Source organism: Siphateles boraxobius, unplaced genomic scaffold (genome assembly GCF_051911475.1).
Source record: "Siphateles boraxobius isolate OS27281-9 unplaced genomic scaffold, OSU_SipBor_1 66, whole genome shotgun sequence".
NCBI lineage: Eukaryota > Metazoa > Chordata > Actinopteri > Cypriniformes > Leuciscidae > Siphateles > Siphateles boraxobius.
In genome coordinates this window covers 23,999,621-24,023,898 of record NW_027509193.1, presented here as the reverse complement: position 1 = coordinate 24,023,898, position 24,278 = coordinate 23,999,621, and the positions used below count along the sequence as shown (strand labels likewise).

The following is a 24,278-nucleotide window of genomic DNA, read 5'->3' as shown; positions in this document are numbered from 1 at the left end:
ATTCAACGAACGAAATGACTCGAAAAAAGATTTGTTCATTTTGAACGAGTCTTTTTCGGAGTCATTTCGTTCATTCAATGAACGAATGACTCGAAAAAAGATTTGTTCATTTGGATGAACGAGTTCGAACAGGATCACGAACGTGCATCACAGAACAGAGCAAGGCGAGCATTTGTGCTTATAAAACTTAAAGTTTTTTATTTATTTTTTAAATGACCGATCGTTTCACTGCATAAGACCCTTATTCATCGTCTGGTATCGTTTAAAACCCTTTGAAGCTGCGCTGAAACTGTCATTTGGTCCTCGAAACGTTTGTGTCCTATTGAAGTCTATTATATGGAGAAAAAGCCTGGAATGTTTTCATCAAAAAACTTAATTTCTTTTCGACTGAAGAAAGAAAGACATGGACATCTTGGATGACATGGGGGTGAGTATATTATCAGCAAAAGTTTTTTTTTAAAGTGAACTAATCCTTTAACGTTATCTTAGTAGCTATAACTTATAGAAAGAGTGCAACCTTATAAAGTTACATGTATTGCAAAATACATAATGATTTGAGGACCAAGTCTGTAGTCAAAGTATGAAAGGTCATAGTCAATGTAAAGCATATTGTTGATGTTTCGTCCCTATTAGTGAATGTTCCATAACTGTTTATAATCCGCCGTCATCGGTGGTCCTGCTTACTAGCCTGCGCGTTCACGGCAGGCTCCGCTGTGGGGGGGGGGAGCTGTGGAGGGAGGGCTGTAGCGCAGCAGAGAGCAAGGGGGTTGGACCTGTAAGTTGTGCTTGTTCAAATTTTCAGGCTAAGTCAACATTTTCTCAAAACTCCCTACTGCAGCTTTAATGTTGTCGTCAAAACAACAAAAGATAGCTTTAATTGTAATGAATGAGAATTATTAGCCTATGTATTTAATTTAATCAGGAAACAGAACTAAAAGACTATGATGCTATTTTACATTTGATTACTTTATTATGTTTCTGTAGTATTTCTGAATACTGGTGTTAGACCTACACACATTTAACATTTAATTCAAAGATTGAAATGTTATTTCATATCCTGCTCAATGATATCCAACAATGTTGATATTGAAGGATATGGAAACAAATATGGGGAATGTAATGTAGGCTATGCAATATATTATGTGCAAAAAGGTGGTTAAAATCACTTTACATTCTAACTTTGTGACATTACAATCTAAAAACAAAAATAATGCTTTTGTTTTTAAAATGACTAGAGGCTAAACTATTACCCCATTATAATGCTCACTTTCATAAAAACATACTTGTAGGTTTAAAATTCCCAATAAGGCACTGTTGCCTTGGCTTTTGGCTTGCTTAGTTGGGGACATTTAATATTCAATAATATTATTGATCTGCCTTACTTAAGGTGGACGTTGACTCAATTTTCTTTTAGAAACAAACTCTGTTATATTATTTTCATGTTATCACTGTGAAGCTGCTTTGATACAATCTGTATTGTAAAAAGCGCTATATAAATAAAGGTGACTTGACTTGACTAGGGCTGGGTAAAAATATCGATTCATCAATGCATTGCAATTATCTGTTTCTCAATTCAATATCGATTCATCAAATCCTATGAATCGATTCAGCCCACCGGCCAGTGGCGGCACTGTGGGCAACACTCTAGTGAGAGCGTTCAGCGTTGTACAAGACGCGCTTTACCAAAACAGTAAGATGACGGACAGTAACTGCACTCCGTTCAAGCCTGCACCACCAAACAGGGACGTCGTTAGGCCTATTTTAGGGGGGCTGAAGCTACCCCAACATGTTCCTAAGCCCCCCTAAATGATAATAAGAACAACAATAAGTATCCGGGAGTCTCCCGCATATTGAGCGCGGCTCCCTGATGTCCGTTCAAATCTCCCGAAATCTAGAGCTCACGAGCTCACGAGCTCCAAACCGTGTAGAGTGCGCACGACAGAGAGGAAGAGTCCTTGCGTGTGTGTGCAAATGTGCACGGTGTGCCTCACGAAGCGTTTTTTGTGTTTCTGTTTACATTTCTTTTAGAACTTGAATGTATAGGAAGAAAGGAATATACTTTCTACTACTTACAGTTACATGCACTTTAGAGGTGTTAATAAAGCACCTGTTTGTTACAGTTGTGGTTTGTATTCAACACTTGTACAATATTGTACAGTTTGTTCTGCTATATAAACCATGACAGGAAACATCCTGGGGTCAATTTGTTCTTAAACCTCGGTAATACTGCACACATTATTTTAAAATATACTCAGGTACTATAATTACTTGTGTATTTACTTATTATTGAATCGATATCGAAGCTAATAAATCAATATCCAATCGAAATCGAATCGAAGCCTCAAGAATCGAAATCGAATCGAATTGTGAAATTCCTAACAATACCCAGCCCTATATGGCACATTTATTGTCTCCAACAACAAATATTTTAGGAATATGCATATTTTAGTCAGAATTATTGCACTACTATTCTATTGCGCATGCGCGGCGGCGCTCATTAACGGAAACTTGAATATTAGCGGAGATTCACTTGCAGAAGCTCGTCATCTCCTGACAGTGAAATGTACGTATTTGTTTGACTTTCTAACATTTACAGATGGAGAATATACCAGTGAAATGAGCATCTGCAGGGCAAGCTGCTTTAAACTTGTTAACTATATCTTACCAGTTATTTTGAAGCGCTTAATACTGTATAAGCTTGTGTCATGTTTAGGACAACTTGTACTATGTTCTTTCAGTACAGGAGCTCACACTGTTTTTCAGATGTGCTCGTATCAAACTACTGTATCGATATAAACGGTATTGCCTCATTCCATATCGTTAAAAAAAAATCTATATACTGTACAAACTCGATTTACCGCCCAGCCCTACTAGGAATGTCCTCTTTCTCGTATCAGCCTCGTAGTTCTTTGACATTTTAACACGTTATAAATAACCTGAAGTAACACTGACACTCTTCGCGCCACTGTATATGACGTTTGCTGTTTGTTTTGCTGATGGCCAGTCACTGGCCCGCCCGGGCCATCGGGCCATTGCTTATGTCGAGCCCTGCTGCATGTGTTCCAAATAAGGCCACATCATCATTGGTTCACAAAATATAATAAAGTATTGATTTAGAAAAAGTAAAACATCAATATATTTATTCAGTGACAGGTAAGTATTAAAAAATATATGTTTTGCTAATGTTTGATTTGGAGCCCTGGGTGGGATGGGTAGATGACCTGTGGTCTGGAACCTAAAGTCGGCTTGACTGGAGTTGTAGCTGGGGTCAAGCTGGAAGTTTGACCGGGTGTATCTCGGGAGCAAAGCCAGCTGCCGGTTTGAGGTTTAAGTTTTCCCTGGTGTCTGCGCGCTCAATAAGTGGGCGGGCAATATGCTAATGTTTCGTCTTGACGTCACAACGAAACTCGTTTGAAAAAGGATTAATTTCATTGACTCCGAGTCGACTCTTACTTTTGAAAGACAATAACTTTATATACGGTGCACTTTCAGATTTAAAACTTTGCAGTATGTTTTCATTTACTTAGAGCTATGTTACACACTACATGAAAGTCATTTTAAAAAATCTATAATAGGGGCACATTAAGATCTCTCCATATTTTGCCTATGGGATTGAACCAATGGGGCATTTAAAATGAAGATACCAAATTAAATGTTTGAAAGAAGAAGAAACTAAAAGATATTAAGATATATTTAATAATTCTTGCATTACAGATATTCAAACTTGGGGCAAAAAAACACAAGTGCTTTTTTCCATTTTTAATTGTTACTGTTGGCATATAGCCTAATGTAACAAAGATTGCTAAAGTCAGAAGATTTTACTAATATACCTACAAATCTCTGTGTAAATATAAAATAATTGTGCTGCCATCTTTCTAAAGAAATTTTTGCCCCCCTGTAATTTGGCTCCAAATCTCAGGTGAAAATGTTCAACTATAAAGCCCACGAAATGTTGGAAAGCTGAAAGTAAATTTAATAGATGCTCTACAGAACTCACTTTCAAATGTGTATATCTGTGGTCATTCTACTACTTCTTTGGATTTTCCCCCATATTTTTTACTCATCTTTGTCTTAGGTGAGGCAATGCATTATGAATTCAAATGCTTTGTGTCTATCTTTGAACAGCAGTGCATCCTGGTGACTCTGGTCAGCATACCAATGTGCTGCTCTGTGTGTCTTTCAGATCTTGATGGAGTTGTCTGTTTTGTATGTTTTTTTGCTTGACCTTTATGCCTTTGATTCGTTTTTATTCATGAGGTATGTTTCTATCAATCTATGTCTTTCTTTTTCTGTGACAGATACAGTCTAGGGATGTCAATGAGAGCCCGACCGATATATTGGCGAGCCAATATTATCGGCCGATATTAGGCATTTTCATAACTATGGGTATCGGCATTTATAATGGCCGATAAATGAATATAAAAAAAATGCGGCGTGCGGTGATTCATGTAAGGGTGGCGCTGCCAATAAAGCACCTAAAAGCTGTCACAATGAACTGGCAAAAGCAATGATATGAATTAGGGCTGACGATTATGGAAAATAATCTAATTGCGATTTTTTTTTAACCAATATTGCGATTGCGATTTAATATGCGATTACTTTAAGTTCTTTACCTTCTGTATTAGTCGACAAAGACAAGCAATAAATCATTGTACAGTAGGGATGGGAATCTTTAGGCAGCTCATGGTTTAAGATATAACTGACCGTGTTTACATAAATTTCGCAAAGCGCGCGTAAGTATTTTAAAATGAAAGCAGCTTTCTCAGTGATTTTCATAATTTTAATATATAAGCCAACTGCATTCCAAAAGACATAATGCCTTTGTGGAGCATTTCTAAGAAAAATTCCGACGGCCAAGACCGCGCTCTGCAAGAGTAACATCAAAGCTGCAAAACCTGTGCAATGAAGCCCGTGACTGTCCTTGTAATTCGCTTAAACCCCGAACTTTATGAAAGCTTATTTTTCGGAAGTGGTGTGTGTGTGTGTGTGTGTGTGTGTGTGTGTGTGTGTGTGTGTGTGTGTGTGTGTGTGTGTGTGTGTGTGTGTGTGTGTGTGTGTGTGTGTGTGTGTGTGTGTGTGTGTGTGTGTGTGTGTGTGTGTGTGTGTGAGTGTGTGTGTGAGTGTGTGTGTGAGTGAGAGAGAGAGACAGAGAGAAATTAGAAGCAAGCAGAATACGGTTGTTTCTAAAGCACGCGCAGCGTCATCACGCATTTGTGTTTAAAAACTAAGCTCAGATTCGATTCTGAAATTCTCTGAATCAATCCGGAATTGTTGGAGAGAGAATAAATAACACAATATCACTAACATAAAAAAGAAACTGTTCTTTCCTGTATGCCAGACCTATGCGTAGCGTGCCAAGTTGATGCTTGATTTGCAGACTGCCTTTCTCTCGCGTGTCACATGACCAGTGTAATCGCAGCTGTTGCGGTTACAAAATCGCATTTCATCATATCGCGATATTATCGCAAATGCAATTAATCGTTCAGCCCTAATATGAATGCATCAAATATAGCAAGTAGACATTTTAATTGTTTATTAATAACAAGTGTTTTCAGTCATTGTGGGATGCAAAGATGAAGTTGAGGCTGCGGACTCGCGGTCTTTGAACGCGCCAGAGAGAAATGTACATTTCAGAAGGATTAGGCCTACATAAGCAGAGAGCAGTTTGTATTTCGTTTTGATTTGTTCTATTTAAAAGTAGACCTTTCAATAGATATATTTCTCAGGTCTATACGCTGAGTTTCGGTTCATTTATGAGACGAGTTGCAGTTCACTCGCCGGCGCCTCCATTTCGAGATTATCTATTGTCTGAAATCCAGGCATTTGGTTGATGAAACATTGATTAAAATTAAGATATAATTAATACAAAACGAAATTGACTTTAATGAAAGGCTTTGTGCTTTCTGTTCGAGGTCTATGTGAAAGTTTTAAAGCACTTTAGTGCCGCTTTCAGAGCTTGTCACGTCCGTTTTTTCCTCATAAATGCGAACACGAAAAATAAAATTAAATTAATATTATATGTTCTGTTGAGAGCCAACCCTTCTTCATCCAGTGGGAAGTAGACTATTACTTTTGATTTGCGCAGTGTAATTCACTGAATTGATTTCTCTGCTGCCAGCCTCTGTCACGTATTGTGTGAGCTTGTGACTATTGCAAGCGCGCAGCTGAGAAGTCCTGATTATATTGTCTGCTATATTTACTTCTTATTTATTAAATCCAGGAAATTGATTGATTAAACATTGATTAAAATGCGTGCCGCGAGCAACAAATCTCCAACAGTAAACGGATGGCCCATTCTGCTCTGTAACGGGTGCTTTTCCGCGTCTCGGGTAAACCGCTGTTGCGACTCACGCGAGCAATAACGGCCGCGTCCGGTGTGTAGACACCGTGTTAAAGCTCATTCTGCCGATAACGCTACATTACAACATCAAGCAATATTCCAATAATTTATATAATTATAACACTTATAGGGACATTTTGCATTAAGAGTAGCCTAGTTTCACGTTAAGTAGGTACATTTTGCTTACTAATTTAAAATAGTATAAAAGTCTGTACATTATGTAATTAAAAAGGTTTTCATTATGATATTATAAATTTTACTTTAGTAAAAAGATCTGAGTTCTTCCTCCACTGGTAGAGATTAGAGGAATTAAGACTAAAAATAGAAGATAATGTCAGTGACTCTTTTCATATATTTATTGATACAAGTTGTTTTATATAACGTGACTAAATTAAAAGACAAAGTCGTTAGTGAAGATTATGCAACAGTATTTAGAATATAATATAATATAACATGCAATGCAAACTAGTTTGGTTACAGCTCAAATGTATCATTCTCTTTCTATCATTCCCCCTGCCTCCATTACATGTCTTTGTCACTCAAGTGTTTGATCGCCACATTTGAGTGATCATTGCAAAACGTTTATATATTTATTCTGTTTAAATACTTAGTATTCTATAAACAGTACCCATCAAAAGTTTGTACACACCAATAGGAAAGTGTGTCCAAACTTTTGACTGGTACTGTACTATAATACACATAAATAATATTGCTACTGTACACATAAATAATATTGGCCGATATATCGGTATCAGGCTTTTTTTATCGGTATCGGCATCGGCCCCCAAAAATCCATATCGGTTGGGCTCTAATGTCAATTTTCACATATTCCCATGATCGATCGTCGTTTAAATTAACGATCAATTAATCGTTAGCCTTAATGCTGCTCTAAACGCCATGTTCCTCACCAAATTATTGAGGAGGGTTTTTTAATCTAAATAAAGGGCTAGTAGGATTGTAAAATGTTTCGATGTGATTGATCATTTAATTAAATTACTTATTTAATAATCAAATATACCTACTAATACAACTGCATGCTATTTCATGCATTCCTACTTATTTACACTGTTAAAAAGTTGGATTCTCATGCTAAACATGGCCAAAGTTGGCAAACGAGTTGGATGTATGATATTTCTGTGCCAAGTACACTCCTTCAAGATTCGTATAAGTTTTGGAACATTTATTCCGAGTATGGCCCTGTATTACGTCATAAAGGGTGGAATTCCTTGTATGGGCACTTCTCCTGGAAGAGCGTTTGCACACATCAACCAGAGCAAAAGCAAGAGCCAGGTTGATGATCAGGAAATGCTCCAGCATGGCCACCATATGCAGCTTTTAACAAGATCCACTTGTTTAAAACTCCTTAAATTATATTAACGTCTTCTGTATAAGGGCAATTCCATGCAAAGGTCATCTTTACCATGAAAAAATAAAGTTTTAACCAAAAGAACAAAACCCTTTTTAAGTTGTCCATTTAGGTCTGTAATATACTGTATTAATGTGCTTTAACAAAATTTTTAAGAAAATTGCCTTGTTTATCCACCAGATATGAGGTGAGCAACAATGCTTAAATTACATTTTCAACCAGCCATATTTCATGCTTTCAAAAAAAAGGTATCAAAGACCCCCCTTTTTAAACTTTATTTTAACATTAAGCATTTTGCAGAAAGATGGAGGCATGCCTGAGAAATAAATATACTAATTTGGTCATAACAGCACTGCCTGTTGAATTTATAATGGCTATAATAAAGAGGTCTTGACGCTTCAATGCACTGTCACGTCCATAACGTTTTAAAGGTTTAGTTTATTTAATATGACATATATAAATGCAAATAACTTGAAACTTTATTTACAAAGCTAAATTATGTTTATGCTTATTAGGATAGACAATTCATCACACTACTTTGCTCTGAACAACCATAATAATGCGTTACGGACGTGACCGTTACGGACGCTTCATATTAAATCATGCATATGACTATTGTGATCTGTTTCAAGACAGAAATGATTTTGGTGTGACAATGTGAAAACACAGCCATTATGCGTCAACAAAAGTGCCATGATGGTTTGATTGTTGATTTTCCAAACAGATTCTATGTATTTCAGACGCGTCGCATCCATAACAGGGTTTTTGTCACATCCATAACGTGGTTTTTCCTCATAATACACTTCATAAAAATATATATATTTTAAACATTGATATTTTTTATGTTCAGCTAAGACCCCTTCATCATGTGGATAGCAATATTTATACATTGGATTTAAAAGTTCACAGACTTTAAAGGAAATCGAACAGTATACCAAAAACTCTGTCATTTTCCGTCACATCCATAACGCATGCATATTTTCCTTTTTTGGGGGTGCTTAAATATATTTTAGAAAAACATATTTTGCCTATCAATTCCCCAGATTGGGTGCTCTGAGAATATGCATTTCCAATTTAAATATTGTAAGAAGTTTTTTTTTTCTGAGACATTTCACCTGTCATTATGAGTTCAAATGTCACATCCATAACGCTGGAATTACCCATAACCTTTATTTTGCTAATTAACATCTAAATAATTACAGTTCTCTGGAAATTAATTATCTTGGTGAGTGAAGTTCAGTGTAAACGATTATATAAAAACAGCGTTCTGTCAGCAGGTATTTCATAATCTAGAGACCCACAAAAACAGTATTAATAATTCTGATAACATGCCAGAAGAGATGGACCCGGTAATTGTGATGTTTCGTCATTTTTCTGACTATCTTTGTGTATTCCAGCGGATGTATACGTATTACATTGAATATTCCAGTGTATTCCATTCTCGTCACTCTTTAGCCTATTAAACACATAAACCTTTTAAAACTTTAGTTTAAAACAAATGACGTTATGCTTTTTTATAGGGAGTTGATAAACTCTCCTGTCATGTAGCCTGTTAATGTTGTCCATATGAAAACATAAGACTTTGTAAATGTATTTTGTCTGTTGTTAAATTAATGCTATTGTTATTAATGAAAAGATGCAACTGGGATTATTAAAGGGAACCCCGGCTATTAAGACTTGTATGGCTTTATATAACGTAAATTATGTCTCTTACTGAAATAAGTAGAAAACCCATCAAAGATTTACGTTATTTAAAAAATACACATTGTTTTATAAACATAGTGGACAATGGGGGGTGACATTTTAGGTGCGCAGTGCATTCTGCGTCAATGTCAAATGGTTGAACTCGGTGAGTTATTGGCACTACCTTTTGCTATTTTTTACCGCAACACAACTCGGAAAATAAAATGCTGATACGATGCCACATTGTGCAGCTTTTGGTTGTAATTTTCAGTCGAAGGGCAACAAGAAAAGAAATTTAAGTCTTCACTGCTTTCAAGCTTATTCGGGGAGAAACCTTACGATTGTTTTTCCTGATCAAAGATTTTATTTATAAAAGACACTTTAGTGACGGTGCTTTTTTTGCATTCTTTCAGACATATATATTGTGTAAAGTGCTTTGTATGCAACATGGGAGTGAAATTTTAGAAATTACAGTATAAAAAGTGTTAAAGTTTGATCTGTTGATATAATAGTCAAAACCAGAAATAAAACAATAAATATTGGTTCTGTATCGGTTATCGGGCACATAAACGTGCAAATAATTTATCATATCGGTTATGAATCAATATCAGTTGAACTCTAGTACTTTCTTTACTCTGATTGTAAGTCCACCATTCCCGAATAGTAGTTGTGTGGGTTAGGCTAGACTCAAGCTTATCCTTGTACATGACTGCACATCACAACATGCAATATGTGTGGATAATTTCAGCATGATGTTCTGCAGAATGTTTTTTATTGGATGATGAAGAGGGATTATCTTTGCTGTGACTGTTTCTGTCCATGTTTGGTTTTGTTTTCTGGTATGTACAGGATCTCTGTGATGAGTCGCAGAACTTGGGTCGTGGGGTGAGCTTACAGTCTGATGAATCATGCTGCACGGTCTGAGGTGCATGTTCTGTTTGGTTGGTCCACAACAGACGAACTCTCTGTCATATTTTTGCATTGTAGTCATGTCTTGGCTGTAGGGCTGGGCGATAAAACAACAACAATAATTATCACAGTATAATTTTCCTCGATAAAATTATAGCAAAGGTTCAATAAGTGCTGGATATAATGTTTATGCAGTTTGCAAATAATGCTGCACATGCTTGTTGCAGAACGTCGCACTGCAGGCAATAACTGATAAGCGCTGTCATTTCTGTTGCGAATGAGAAACATTAAACGACAATTGCGCCAAAAGTTGAACAAAGCATAGCTGTTAAAGAACCACACGTTTGAACCACACGCCACAGTGAACATTTATCCGCTTGGCTCAAAATTCACCGCACTGAATGCATATTAGTCCATTTCAATCACCCAATCACTAAACAGCGCTGTGAGATCCAGTGAAAAGTGTTTGATTCTGCGCAGAGTTCTCCCATACAAACCGCAAATTAAATGCCTTGTGATTTAAAGTAGTTTAAAGCCAGATAAAACTGCGCTGACTTTCTCAACATCATTGACATGGAAAACGGGGGAAATATTGTGCCAAAATGATACAGTGAGAAGGCTTTTCAATCCACAAGTCACCAACATTTACCACGATTTACTGAGAACTGATACCTTGGGATTGTGGCAGAAATGTGGGATGTTTAATATTATTAATGTAGACATTTACCCCGGATTCACAGACAAGGCTTAAGATAGTCCCAGACTAAAATGCATGTTTGAGCTCTTTTAACTGCAAAAACTGTTTTAATCCTGGCTTAATCTAAGCCCTCCCTGTGATACAGGGCCTAAATGTATTAAAGGAGCAATGAATGTATTAAAGGAGCAATTACTGTTGGTTTTTTTTGCTAATAAGCTATAGAAGTTTTTGTGCATTTGTATTGTACTAAATGTCTTTAGGCTACTTTTTTTATTTTTTATTTGTTCTTCATAACAAATACCATAGAAACAACTTTTTTGCCATGAGAGGACTGGACTCAAACTGTCACTGATCCTGCTGTCGTCAGGCAGATGACTTCATTACTAGCAGACGGGTAGATTGTTGGGTAGAAAGTAGAATGTGTGCAGGATGGAAGTGTATTTCCCAAGAAAGGTCTCCCAGAGGGGTGTCACAGTCTGTCTCTCCTTTCCATCTGGAATTATTTCATTTATATCATTAGGTGTTGATGATCATCTCTTTTTTAATTGTATTATTATTTTCTCTATTCCAGAACAAATGTGGAGAACAATTTCTCCTCAGACTCCTCAAACCCGTTGTTTTCATTGTCTTTATTGTCCTTTGTTTATGTTTTATGTTACAACACGGATTCTGGGGGAAGACTGTTTTCACATCAGAGACTGATTAGACTGTGTGACATGACTTTGTTTAGTTAGGTACAGGATAATTAACAATCATCCATTGTCAAGAAATAAAGCCCAACAGGGTAATTTGGAGAGGACTGTGAGAATGGGCAACTGGCTGTACGTTGTCCTGCTTATTACATGACCACTTTCCATCCATTTTTCAAATCGCTTGTCCTATGTTGGACCGCTGGGATTTTTTAGCCTGTTGTAGGGCCCTATAAAATCCATTTAGTTTTTTTCCAAATTCAATTTTATTTTTTTCCAAATTCAGTTTTTTCCGTTTTCATTTTTGCAAATTCAGTTTTTTCCGTTTTCATTTTGGGGAATTCAGTTTTTTTTTACCCTTTACTGTTATTTTAGTCGTAAAAAGAGTGTGCTTTTTTCATTATCGATTCATTGTGTCGCACGATTTTTATGCCAGTCAATAATTATAATGCCACTCAAAAAAAAGTTGAGTTGAGCGCGGAGCGGGGCAGACTGAGGCAACGGACTAGACATAAGCGAGAAGAACCGCAGTCGAAATCCCGCCGTCCAGACATGTCAACAAGGCTTTTTATATGCCTCTCACCAAGGTTCACAGGTGCAGGAAATCAGTTCCTAATAAAACAAGAACTCAAATAAACAAGAACACTTCTGGCCCCTAGAGGATAGACAAATGATTACACAAATAAAACAGGTCAATCAAAAATACACATTACAGCTCTAGACTAGTTAGCTAACATTAGTCTGCAGTCACATGTTTCTCTCATACAGTCTCATAAAGTGATGGCACTAATTAGATCCTCTGGTTTTTATGCTATGAAGTGTTAATTTACTGAAAGCTACTAGGAAAGCTAGGTAGCCTAACTAAGTTTATTAAATTCATTCACAATATACACATTCATTATTGATCTTATTCCTAACACAGGGCAATAGACAGGGATTTATTATCAAAGAGGTCCTAAATTTAAGGTTGCCGGGGGTTCAAATTTTTTATTTCTCTGATGTGTGCATTTCAAGACATTTGAAGGCCAAAAAAGGATAAGAAATTAAATAGCTTTAAAACCATGTCAGTGGCAGTAGATTGTCAATACCTGCTCTCTCATCTCCATCACTCTTTCTTTTTCTCTCAGTCTCTTCATTTTGCCCAGTCTCTTCCCCTCCGAAAAATGAACTTTTTTAATTTACTGAAGGCTACAAATTGTATTATTAATTCTCAACATGTACACATTCATTATTAATCTTGTGCCCTACATGATGCAAACGGCTTTGTTAATGTTTCTTGTCACCTCACAATGACAGTAAACTAATTATTACATGACATGAATCACGTTACATAAGCCTATTAGTTTGCCTGATTATTTTTGTCATTCGTTTAACATTTATGACCTAAAAAAACCTGTCAAATATGAAATGTTTAGTTTAGCCACTTACATCTTATCTCGCACTTGACCATAAACTGAAGCGTAAGTCACTCTGCTAAAATTCGCGCTCAGCAGCTTCTGTGACATAAAGCCCGCCTATTTGATTGGTCATCTCAAATATTCTGACATTGACGAGCAGTGACAGACCAATGAGGCTAAGATCAACACATACACACACACACTCACACACCCCTTGTCCTCTTTTTCTGACGTGCACTCTGCTCGCGCGCCGCGGATTGAAGATGAACGTGCTGAATCTGATTATAACAAGACTGAAGCAACACGAATTTGTGTAGCTTACACTTAATCACACATTTTTAGGGGCGAGGCAGAAGTTTAGGGGAATTTGATTACACTATTTCAGATAGCCCGTCGGGCAGACCGGTTATGCATTTTGGTAGCCCGACCTGAAAACACAATTGCCCCGGGACGTCGGGCTAGCGATTTTGCGAGCCCTGCATAGGATGGCGTTCGTGGTTCGACTGGTCGAGGCTGTTTTCCGAAGATGGCTCCTGCCTATATAGGTGATGTGTACTGTCTTTAGAAAGTATCTCCTTATTAATCTGTCTGTAAACTTACAAAGTTTCCCAATGCTTCGGTTTGTAGGTAGAGACCCTCATTATGCTGCCGTGTTAGTGTGGGGCTATTTTGAGGTTGTCAGTGGTATTAACTAGCGATTTTTATTTGTACTTATTCTATGCCCTATATACTAGCATTATAAGCTAATCTATGTTAAAAACTAAAGATAAAACTGGGTACATTAAATTATCATAAACGCATCCCAGAGAACTGTCGACTCGGTACCCATGTGTTTACCCCTAGGTTCATTTTTGGCCGGAATTGTCCTTTAAAGTAACACCAGGTAACTTTTCAACCTTCATAATATATTTCCAAGTCTCTTGTGATGGTACATCGACTTACAATAGGTTGAGTGACACGTCTGCCATAGCCTGACAGGGTCTGTAGCGTTTTTAATCGTACTTTTAAACTTCGGGTTTCGGGTAGTAACCGGCGAACAAAGAGAACTACAAAACTCGACTGCTTTACGGCATATACATGAATATCAGTCACATGACCTCTTACGTCATCCGCTCTTTTTCCAGTTGACTGCCGCCATCTTGAGTACCTGCCGGTTACTGTCTACAATACTGACGGCATTAGCTAAGAAGCAGATTTCACTTTATACATAACCAACTTTGTTTATGTAAACCCTGTGTGTATTTGACAGTATTCGCGCAATAAGACTAGAAAAATAACTTTGTTCAGTAACCTGTCGCTGTTGTTAGACAGGCTTAGTGCGCGTGCGCTTCGGGTGTACGCGCTCAGAAAAGCGCTCGTTAGAACCGCGCATCAACACTTGAATGACTTGTTAGCACATGCAAATAATGAACTTATGTGAACTGCATTGTCCCGTTCCTTTGCGTTAACATTTGACAACTGCAACTGATAGAATGCTAGCCTGGTAATACCAGACTCTGCTACTTCACTTTGCTTCGTACACAGAGTCTGGGATAGCATAATAGAGAAGCGTTTTCTCTCTCGCTAGGGGGCGCGTACTGAAGTTTAAAATCATTGGTTACCCGTAAGCCAATCAGATAAGTTTGTTTATGACGTATGTTATGCGCCGACACAGCCGCATCGAACCACAGACATCATGCATCGAACTCAAATCTATGATCGAACTTCCACTGTAAACACTTGATGATGCGAGCGAAATACCCGAGTGAACATGGCTGTAAACGACTTTTTTGATCTGTGAGTGATGTAATAGAATGACTGCTGCGCTTGACAGGGCAGAGAGAGAGAGAGAGAGCCTCGGCCGCGCGCGCGCACTCCCACGTCTACAAACAACAAGAGCGCTGTCTTGCTCTCTCTCCCTCGCGCATATTCATAAAAATCAATTGACAAGATAGTAAGAGGTCGGAAGACCGCGGTTTCACGTGGAGCATTTGGAGATTTTTAGAGATTATAGACTCTAGGAACAACATCTCAATGAACAACATCTCAACTATAAAGGCCTGTCTCATATAAGTTAGACGCCTATCTCAAGTACAAGCCGGTGCAGTTCGACGATTTGGGCAAATAAAAGCCCGGGCTATTATTTGAAGTTTTACGGTATTTAAGACCTGGAAAAGAAAAGAGACACTGACCTGTCAAAAGGCTCCCCAGTCTCTCGCTGACGATCGGTAATAGTTGATAAATTAAACTTTTCCCAAAGGGAGTAGGGCCACAACATCACCTCCATTCAAAATGTTTAATACACACTCTTCGTGTTCGGGCTTCAGTTTGCTAATGCCGGGAATATTCTCCACAACAGAGCGAATTGCATCCGCGTCTCCATATCAGCGGTCGTTTTCGATTTCCCTGACCTAATCTTAAACACGGCGCTTACCGACTACGTCACGGCTTTCAGCCCGCCCTCTGTTCGTTGATTGGCCAGGCTGTTTTCAGGCCGGTGGAAAACAGAAAGATAGGCTGCTATCTCAGACTGACTACAGGAGCGAAATGAAATTAGCGGAAGTAGGAAGTCTGACGTAGTCAGGCTAATAGAATGCACGATACTACGACATTTCTTCAAAAGCAGATGGTGGATATATTTTAATCCACGATCATAAATCGTGATATCGCACAGCCCTAAGCTACCGTAAGCTCATTATCATTTACATCCACTCACCACAGACAACATGAACACTGCACAGAGTGTTTGCACACACAAACCACTGTTATAACATAAAAGCAAGCAGCTGCGTGCATGGTTGGGCATGATATGATTGAAGGATTTTGACTGAATGCGCGCAAAGTGCGCTCCCTTAATAATTCCTAAAAAGCGGACATCAGTTAATCGCGATCTCACATCTCTGTTAATATCAATTAAGCTGACTGCACAATGAATCTTTCATAATATATACACTTTGTTTGTTACAATTAGAGGATTTGTCAGCATACAGAGCTTTGAATAAAAATTCAGTTTTGAGCATAGAGGTTTTGAGCAGTGAGGGGAGTCTATCTTAAATGCTTCTGATTGGCCTTTGCGTTGAAGAAATCAACACGTATGTCTGTTTTTGGCTACATTGCTCACCGCTGCAAACGTGTTTTAAAAGGAAACTCTGGCCTGTAAATCGTTTCTATTTTGTTTTAGTTCTTGTTGCTTTTCTGCAAAAATGTATTAGATTTATATGTTTTATTCATAGATATTTCTAGTTTGCGGGAGTCCCGCGAATCGTTTTATTCTCCCTGCAACGCACACACATACAGAGAGTGCATTGCCGCTCGCACTCGCCATCAAATCTAGTCCCGCGCCGCACTCTTTTGCATTGGGAGTGCACATCTCTAGATCAAGAGCCCGGCCCGAGGATAGTGACGGGAAATATCGGCCCGCAAGTTCGGCCTCGGCCAGAGAATAAGCTCTACTTCCTTTGCGACTGACGTATCGATCTTGCCGGATCAGGTACTCAAGATGGCGGAAGACAAGTTTTAGAATTGAGTGACGTCAGTGAGGAGACGTTGGTGACATCATCTGATATTCATGTATACGTTACTTCCATCACAACCCCCACTTCCTTAAAATCGCAGGGCTGTCAAGTGTCACGCATTGAGTGTGACAGTCACTCATTTCGGTCTTTTGTCACGCTCTCCCGCCACACATTGTATTTCTCACGCTGAAAAACTATTTGTAATATATTTAATATGCCGCAGCGCCCAAAACTCTGGCCGCGCCGCTCTCACTGTGGAACAGGCAGGAATTCAAGCGCGTCTCCTCTGGTGTTGTTCGTCTGGTGTTGTTAGCCAATCAGAAAATAGCACTTGTATCTGGGTAACATTTAACGCAACAACCAATGACACCCCGTAGTCTGGGGTGTTTTTTTGTCTGCCTGACTATGTTACGGAAGCTATCTTATCCTCCGTTTATCTTTATGAATCAGGTAATGATTATTTGTCTTGCCTCAAGCTATAATGCAAATCGATTTGTACAATTTGCAGATTTATTAATGATAGCTTGATATTATAATATTGACGATATATGGTTATTATCTACCACTCAAACATTGCATTGAAGTATCATATAGATTCAGTAAAACGGTAACCAATAGACTAGGCTACTATAATGACACTGGCTTGTAAACGTGATGATCGCGATCATTTGTCGTTAGAAAAAAAGTAAAACCCATGAAATTATATTCATATGACATGCTGAAATATATGCCACTGTACCTGGGATGAAGACATTTCACACACGACGCAAGCAGAACACCTGCATGTGACCTCCTCCTACAGTGTTCAGGGCTATTATGGTTGTCAACAAATGCACGATGACCGAGTTTACGACAGTTGTAGAGGACAATACTGTTTCCCAACTGTAGGGGGACCCCTAGAGCAAAAGTTAACTGGTGTTACTTTAAAGCAGCACTATGCAGTTTTTTTAGCTTAGCTGAACAGCTTCGGAGTTATTGGAATGGTTATATGACTCTCTTTTCGGGTTGAATGGTGGTCGTCTCGCCCCCCCTGGTGCCTGTGAGTGGAAAAACCGCCCTGCAACTTTGGGCCGGCGGACCGCCGTCAGGAAGTATCGCGTGATTTCAGTTCTCGTGATGTAACGAATTGCTTTACGGCACTGCACAAATTACACGCATACACGCCCCCATCCAGGATCCCGCTAGCTATAAGAACAACTATCGTCCCATGGCAAAGCCGGCATATAAGAAGCAGAAAGCTAGAAAAGCATTGTCGGAGGAACAGAGAAAGAGGAAATGGCAGACTGACCGAGCGAGGAGTCAGATATGAGTAAACATCGGACCTGCGTTTTCAGAATGGCTAAAAAAAAACGAAGAAAGCGCGGTCGGAAGAGTCTAGAAAAAGGTAACGTGAATCTGACAGTGCGAGGAACCGGACAAGAGTCCCACTCAGTCAGGCTTTCACTGTTAAAGTTGATTCCTGCGATTATCATGAGAACAGTTGTCAATATCTCACATAATTTTCAGGACATAAATAAGCCTACACATTGTAAATAGTGTCAATGAGCGCAATTTGCAAACTATTGTGATAAATTGCAATCACGTCTCCTCTGGTGTTGTTCTTCGAGCTACACAATAGCCAATCAGAAAATAGCACTATTGTATCTGGGTAAGATTTAACGCAACAACCAATGATAAAAATGTATCTGTCGGCTAGATGTCACTCTTGCCTGTCTTCAAAACTTGAGAGCCCTGCGAAATAATGCGACATACATGATACACTTTATTTGTTGTCATCTGGCATTTAGGCTCAGGTAAGCCTAACGCGGTAGGCTACTTTATTATTATGAAGTGCAGAGGCCGTGAGTGCAGACGCTCTGCGTGAGTTGTATTTACTATAGTAATGTTAAATACAAGTACTCTACAGCGACTCTAGGGGTCGCTGTTTGACAAAAACAGAAATCCTGCATAGTGCCGCTTTAAAGTATCAGTGATATTTAACTGCTGTCAATTGTAACATGTTTACTTTCATTGGTCATATTTGACTGCTCAGTTGCTTAGTGCAGCAACTGACCAATAAGAATCAAGTATTCCAGAGAACCGTGTAATACATTAGCGCAACCTTCCTTGTTTACATTATCATCAGTAAAAATGTAAGCATTGGGATCAGACAGACCTCCCATAATGAGCCTGACGCTTGTCATCAGCTGTTCAAGTGAACTCAAAGCAAGCTATCAGGGGGGCAGCTGCTTAAACAAAGACAGCCATAGAGCCACCGGATTTATAAAGGGATATCCATCTTTTAGGGAACACACCACATGCATCTGTCATACATGGTGTTGCATCAATTGCTCCTCTGCATAATCCTTCTGCCTACAAATCTCACTCTGCTCTCTCAATATTGCATTCCTGCTGCCACAATATGCTGATCTGTATTAGAGGGCATGCGCATGTCAAATCGTGACAATGCTGAGAGCGAGTTTTTCTTTGTTTGCTTGTGTAAGAGCACATGGTATTCCCATTGGATGTATGTGGGTGTCTGCTATTAAATGTTCAAAAAAAGATAAATGTCAAGTGCAAAAGCTATGTTGAGTGAATATATAGCTGTGTTCTTCAGTATCTTGTAGTAGCAGTTCTGGTTTAAACTGTTTGTATGCAGGTGGCTGAGTGTTGGTGTCAATGACCTGTCATTGGGAGGTGTTGACTCCCTGTAGCAGAGGCTTCTGATGGCACACAGAGTACAACAACAACAGCTGACAGCTTAACCAGTTTTAGCTGTTGTTAGTCTTTTTTCTGTTTGTATAAAAAAATTAATTTTCTGTCTACTCATTTGCAATGATCATGTGCTTCATGAGCTTAAGATGAATGGTTTCAAAGAGGTGAAATCAAAGCTTCAAGTTAGCATGAAATGTAAATTCACCTGGTCTATTTTCTAAATGCATCTTATCGTGAATGATTCACCTATTTGTTTCATTTTTGAGCTTGTTTTTAATCAAAACAGCTCTTTCTTCCAGTGAACAAGACGACAAAGTCTCTCTGGTGACATGCCTGGATCATCTGCTTAACCCTTGTGCGACCTTATGGACATTTTTGTCTTTTTCAGTTTAGTTATTTTGTTAATTTTGCCTGTTTATGCCAACTGCAACAATTTTGGCACATGTGTGTATTTTTATTGGATTTTTACCATTTCACTCCCGTTTCCTTTAATAACTCTATTTTCCACTAGGTACACAAAATAGTTCCAGTCAGAACCTTAAGGACAAAATTGTCCTCATTGAAATCCATTAAAACTGCAATTTTTAATCCCAGGGCCAATTAACTATAAAATGATGCAATCTTTGTGAATAGGATCTCATTCTGTTGGTAAGGCTTCGAAATTAAAAATTTTACTACACCAGATGGTGCCATTTTCCCAGGATTGGCCTGTAAAGCAAATACTCGCTTTAATTCTTGTTTTCTGCTTATGCATATTATAGAGCAAATTGGATAAATTATGCGGCTATAATTGTGTGGGTGTTTTGGTATGGATGTCAGAGTGTGGTTTGTATGTGTGTAACAATAATCTGCCATGGGTCTTTAAAATTAGACCAAACTTAAGTCTATGCTACCAAGCTTCAAAATGTTTTGACAGATTTTAGACACAGACATTTTGGTCCTCTATGCACCTATGTGTAACTTTTTTTTAATTGACGCACAAGGGTTAAACCCTCCTCCTTTCTGGCAATCAACCTCAAGGTCACATTTAGATCAACAACCGATAGATAATTCCATGTCCCCTTCCCACTTTTTTTTCTCAATACACTAGGATGTAGATCACAATTTGGAAGAAAAGATCTGTTACTTCTTCTGTTGTTGTTTTACCTTTTGTCTTACTTTAAGACTGGTCTCTGGTTTTTTGTAATAGACCAATTGTAAAGCCAATGGCTAGGCTTTAAGTTGTGACACTCATATTACAGACACGGGTTTGATTCCAGCCCATTCTCATTCCTCTGCCTGCAAATTTCCTCTAATCAGTAGCAAGTGGCAAAAGATAAAAAATAACATTAGAATAAAGAGGGAAAACTACTAGATTAACTGACCTATATTTCATAGAGAAAAAGATGAGCAGGTGGATTGGAAATCACCCCCTCCTCCCTTTCAAGGTGACCTCATTTTTCTCAGCTGATTAAATTCCTACTGTTGGAATCGAGGCAGATGATGATCCCGTTTGTCAGGATTTTGGCATTAGGCATTAAGCATGATGCCAAGAATCAGTTCATTAAAACTAGATGTTTCGATCCTGTTTCCTTTAAGAATGAAACATTGCAGTATCTGTTTTTTTATGCAATTTAATTTTTATAGGGGAAACATTGAGGAACATCATTTATTTTAGCACATAAATAATTTTACAGGGAATGTTTGCTCTGCTTTAATCTATCATTTTCCTTGTCTCTTTCCTTTCCCTCTCTCCTCTCAGGGTGGAAATCACTTTGACCAGTATGAGGAAGGTCAGTTGGAGTTGGAACAGGCCTCTTTGGACAAGCCTATAGAACCGGTAAGCCTGCACACCTCACTTGGTACTATTGACTAGAACAGCTGCTTCCTGTGTGTGAGAGTGTGAATGATTGGTCCAGTCAGGGATAGCCACACCACCTTTATGGTCAGCCCCTACCCTTATTTTAGAGATAGTCAAATCATATCCTTTGATAAATAAGTCAACACTCCCTTTCTGGAGACCAACGTAATCCCTGTTCTCCACTCAGGCCTTCAATGAACACATCTGGTGTCATCACCTGTGTGAATGTATAATAAAGACACAGATGAAGCAGATCTGTTGGATTGTACCAATCACTGTGATCAGCTTGCTGTTTTTTTGTTTGTTTGTTTTGGATCACAGATGTGAGTGAGGATGGCTGTGTGCTTGTGTGAATGTTAGATGGGATTCCTGAATGAAATAAGTTTATTTTGTGTTTAAAATGTGAAGTGGATGGCACACTGTAGAAAAGGTTAATGGTAGAAACAGACATGCAGTCACAATATACAATTCAACATTTGCCCTATCCAAGGCCATTTCAAAGTGCAGACCTGGAATGTTTGTCCGCTTATACATTAGCAGGCTCCTCTGGGTGTTGTCCTGGATGAGCTCCGTTGATTCAGCTTCAGTGTAGGAGGATGCCAAGGGCCCTCATGATAGCCGCAGTATATCCAGTATATGCCACAATACAATTAGCCCTCTTTCTTTAAAAGTTAAGTTAGTTAATGAAAACGGTGAGGCTGGTTACATATGCAACATGTTGAACAGAGATCAAAAAACATATATTTTAATCATTTCAAAAATTAATTTCTCCTTTGTGTCAGAAATAGCAGAGTGCTTGGAGTACTTGAGAAATAGAACGAGGCATCATTTTACTGTCAGGGATTTGTTTCGCGCCGCATCCAGTGTAGACAGCATCACTGATGTCGCATTGAGCCGCTCGCATCCGGCTTAGACATGGTGTTTAAATGTCAATAATATCAGTCAAAATATGACTAAGATTTGAAGGAGTTTCCCACTAAATGATTATTAACTGTAGTTAAAACAAATCTGCTTATGCTTTGTTCCTTTAATCAGTAATTAGTGTTTTGACCAACACAAGCTGCAAACACACATAGCTGCATAGATTTTATAGGTTTGACGTTGAACCACAATAGGCTGTTTAGTTCACTCTATCTTGCAAATGGAGTCCTCTAAGCATACAGAAAAAGACAGAAAAAAAGCGTCTTTAGAATATGCGCATGTGTGTCAACTCTCAGAGCTAGAATAATACATCTATGCACAGACATTTAGTGGTTCAAATAAAGCGTTCCATCACTACATTCACTCTGAGTTAGTCTGATTTGACAGACGTGGAGGCAGACCTTTGATACGCAGACAAGCTACCAATTTAATTACACAACTGGTCTGTGTGTCTGCTCCGTTTAATTCAAGCTAAACTGACCTGATTTAGATATGAACCACTCAGTGTGTCATCCACCTCACATAGTGGAGAGCTAAAGGAAATGTGTGCCTTTTGATTGAGAGGAAGTGGTGTATGTGTGTAACTGTGTATGAGCACACTAGTGCCCAGTATCTTGTGTGTTTTTGTTTTTTTGTGTAAGTGTTTGTGTAGGACAGTTCATTTCAGATATTTTCAGTATTGTACACAACTTGGGGTGTTCGACATTTCTCTCCTGCAGCGAATTGGCCCCAATTAGCTAAGCAGCTCTGACCCGGTTTGTATCTGCACGCTCTGCTCTCCTCCTCCTGTCTCTTTAGGGGCTCCTTGTAACGCTTTCTCACTCTCTCTGTCTCTCACTCTTGCTCTTTCTGTCTGTCTCTCTCAATATCTCTCTCTGTCTCTCTCATCATTCTGTCCTTCTTTCTGTCCAACACAGTGATTCGGTGTACAGTACCCTCTGTCATTATGTGCTGGCATGGTGCTTGTGCAACTGGGACTGCATTTTTCGCTGACTAGGCATGTAGATAATATCGCAGGCAGCTCTCGTCTCTGTCTGGTTCGCCCTGTATTCCAGAGGCTTGCATGCCGGATGCCTCTCCTCCTCTCCATGCTGTCCTCTCTGCTCCAGTTACACTAAGGCAACTTTATTTTAGGGTAAATTCACTAAAAACAGATTCTCAGGTATGTCTTTCTATTATGTTCTCTCTCTCTCTCTCTCTCTCTCTCTCTCTCTCTCTCTCTCTCTCTCTCTCTCTCTCTCTCTCTCTCTCTCTCTCTCTCTCTCTCTCTCTCTCTCTCTCTCCCTCTCCCTCTCCCTCTCCCTCTCCCTGGTCATTGGTTTAATAAAAACCACCAGTTCGTATTAAAAGGACCACTTTTCCATGTGTTGACATTAGTGTCAGGGCTCAACAATAAGGATAGCCCAGTGGCATGGGGCCAGTGTGACAGTATCCCCAAAAAAAATTAAAATAGTAAAGAAATGTTTTAAATATTTCTTCAATGCAAGAAATTTATTTAAATAAAAACTATATTTGTTTTTGTTATGGGGTAATTGTAAATATTAGCAAGATAAGTGCAGTGGGACAATCAGACTGGCTGGAAAAATAAATCCTTATTGTTGAGTGTGATACTGGACATGGTGAACGTTTTGTTAAAAGTAAATTTAAAAAAAATATCTACCATGTTAATAGCTTTTATTATTTTAAGTATGACTTTGAATCATGTATTCATGTCCAATAATTTTTTACAAGCTGTAGAAGTATCTTTTCATGTGTCTAGTTATGAACGGGTCAGATCTTTTCATCAAGATTTCTCAGGTCTCGTGGTCAGATCTATTCAGTATTGTTTGGAGCAACCACCGTCCCAGAGTGCCGGTCAGAAGGACACAAGAGAGAGCAGGAGAGGTGGCCTGGCTGCCTGCCTGAACCAAATGATTCCTGCTCCTGCACTATTGTCTATGGAGGGGTGTGGAGAGCAGAACTGCCACACACAGTGTTCGTGAAGAGCAGTGACGTTACACACCGCAGGAAGCAATGGCTATCACTGTCAATTTATTTTTTACACTTAGAACATAGTATACAGTGCATAATATTTCCTCAAACACACAGCAATATCTGAGCTTTGGTGTATTTGCCCCCCGTTTTCCTTTTCTAGATCTAGTGTGTCAGGGCTATTTTCCATCAAACACCATTTGGTGTATTTATATCGCAGAACTCCTAGCAGCTGGTCCGGATGGACGGTGACAGCCATCGCTGCATGAATGTGTGT

The 24,278-nt window shown here is 38.8% G+C and overlaps 1 protein-coding gene across 5 annotated transcripts in view; it reads left to right on the top strand.

Moving 5' to 3' along the window:
• Positions 1-24,278, top strand: part of gpatch8 (G patch domain containing 8) — a 58,083-nt gene that overhangs the window by 7,179 nt on the left and 26,626 nt on the right. For 4 of the 5 annotated variants that reach the window (XM_077213172.1, XM_077213176.1, XM_077213179.1 and 1 more), the window contains exon 2: positions 21,011-21,088. In XM_077213172.1, the coding sequence (XP_077069287.1) occupies positions 21,011-21,088 (78 nt within the window). Of the gene's footprint in view, positions 1-21,010; positions 21,089-22,749; positions 22,786-24,278 lie in introns of all 5 variants that reach the window. The other variant, XM_077213174.1, reaches the window with a different exon arrangement.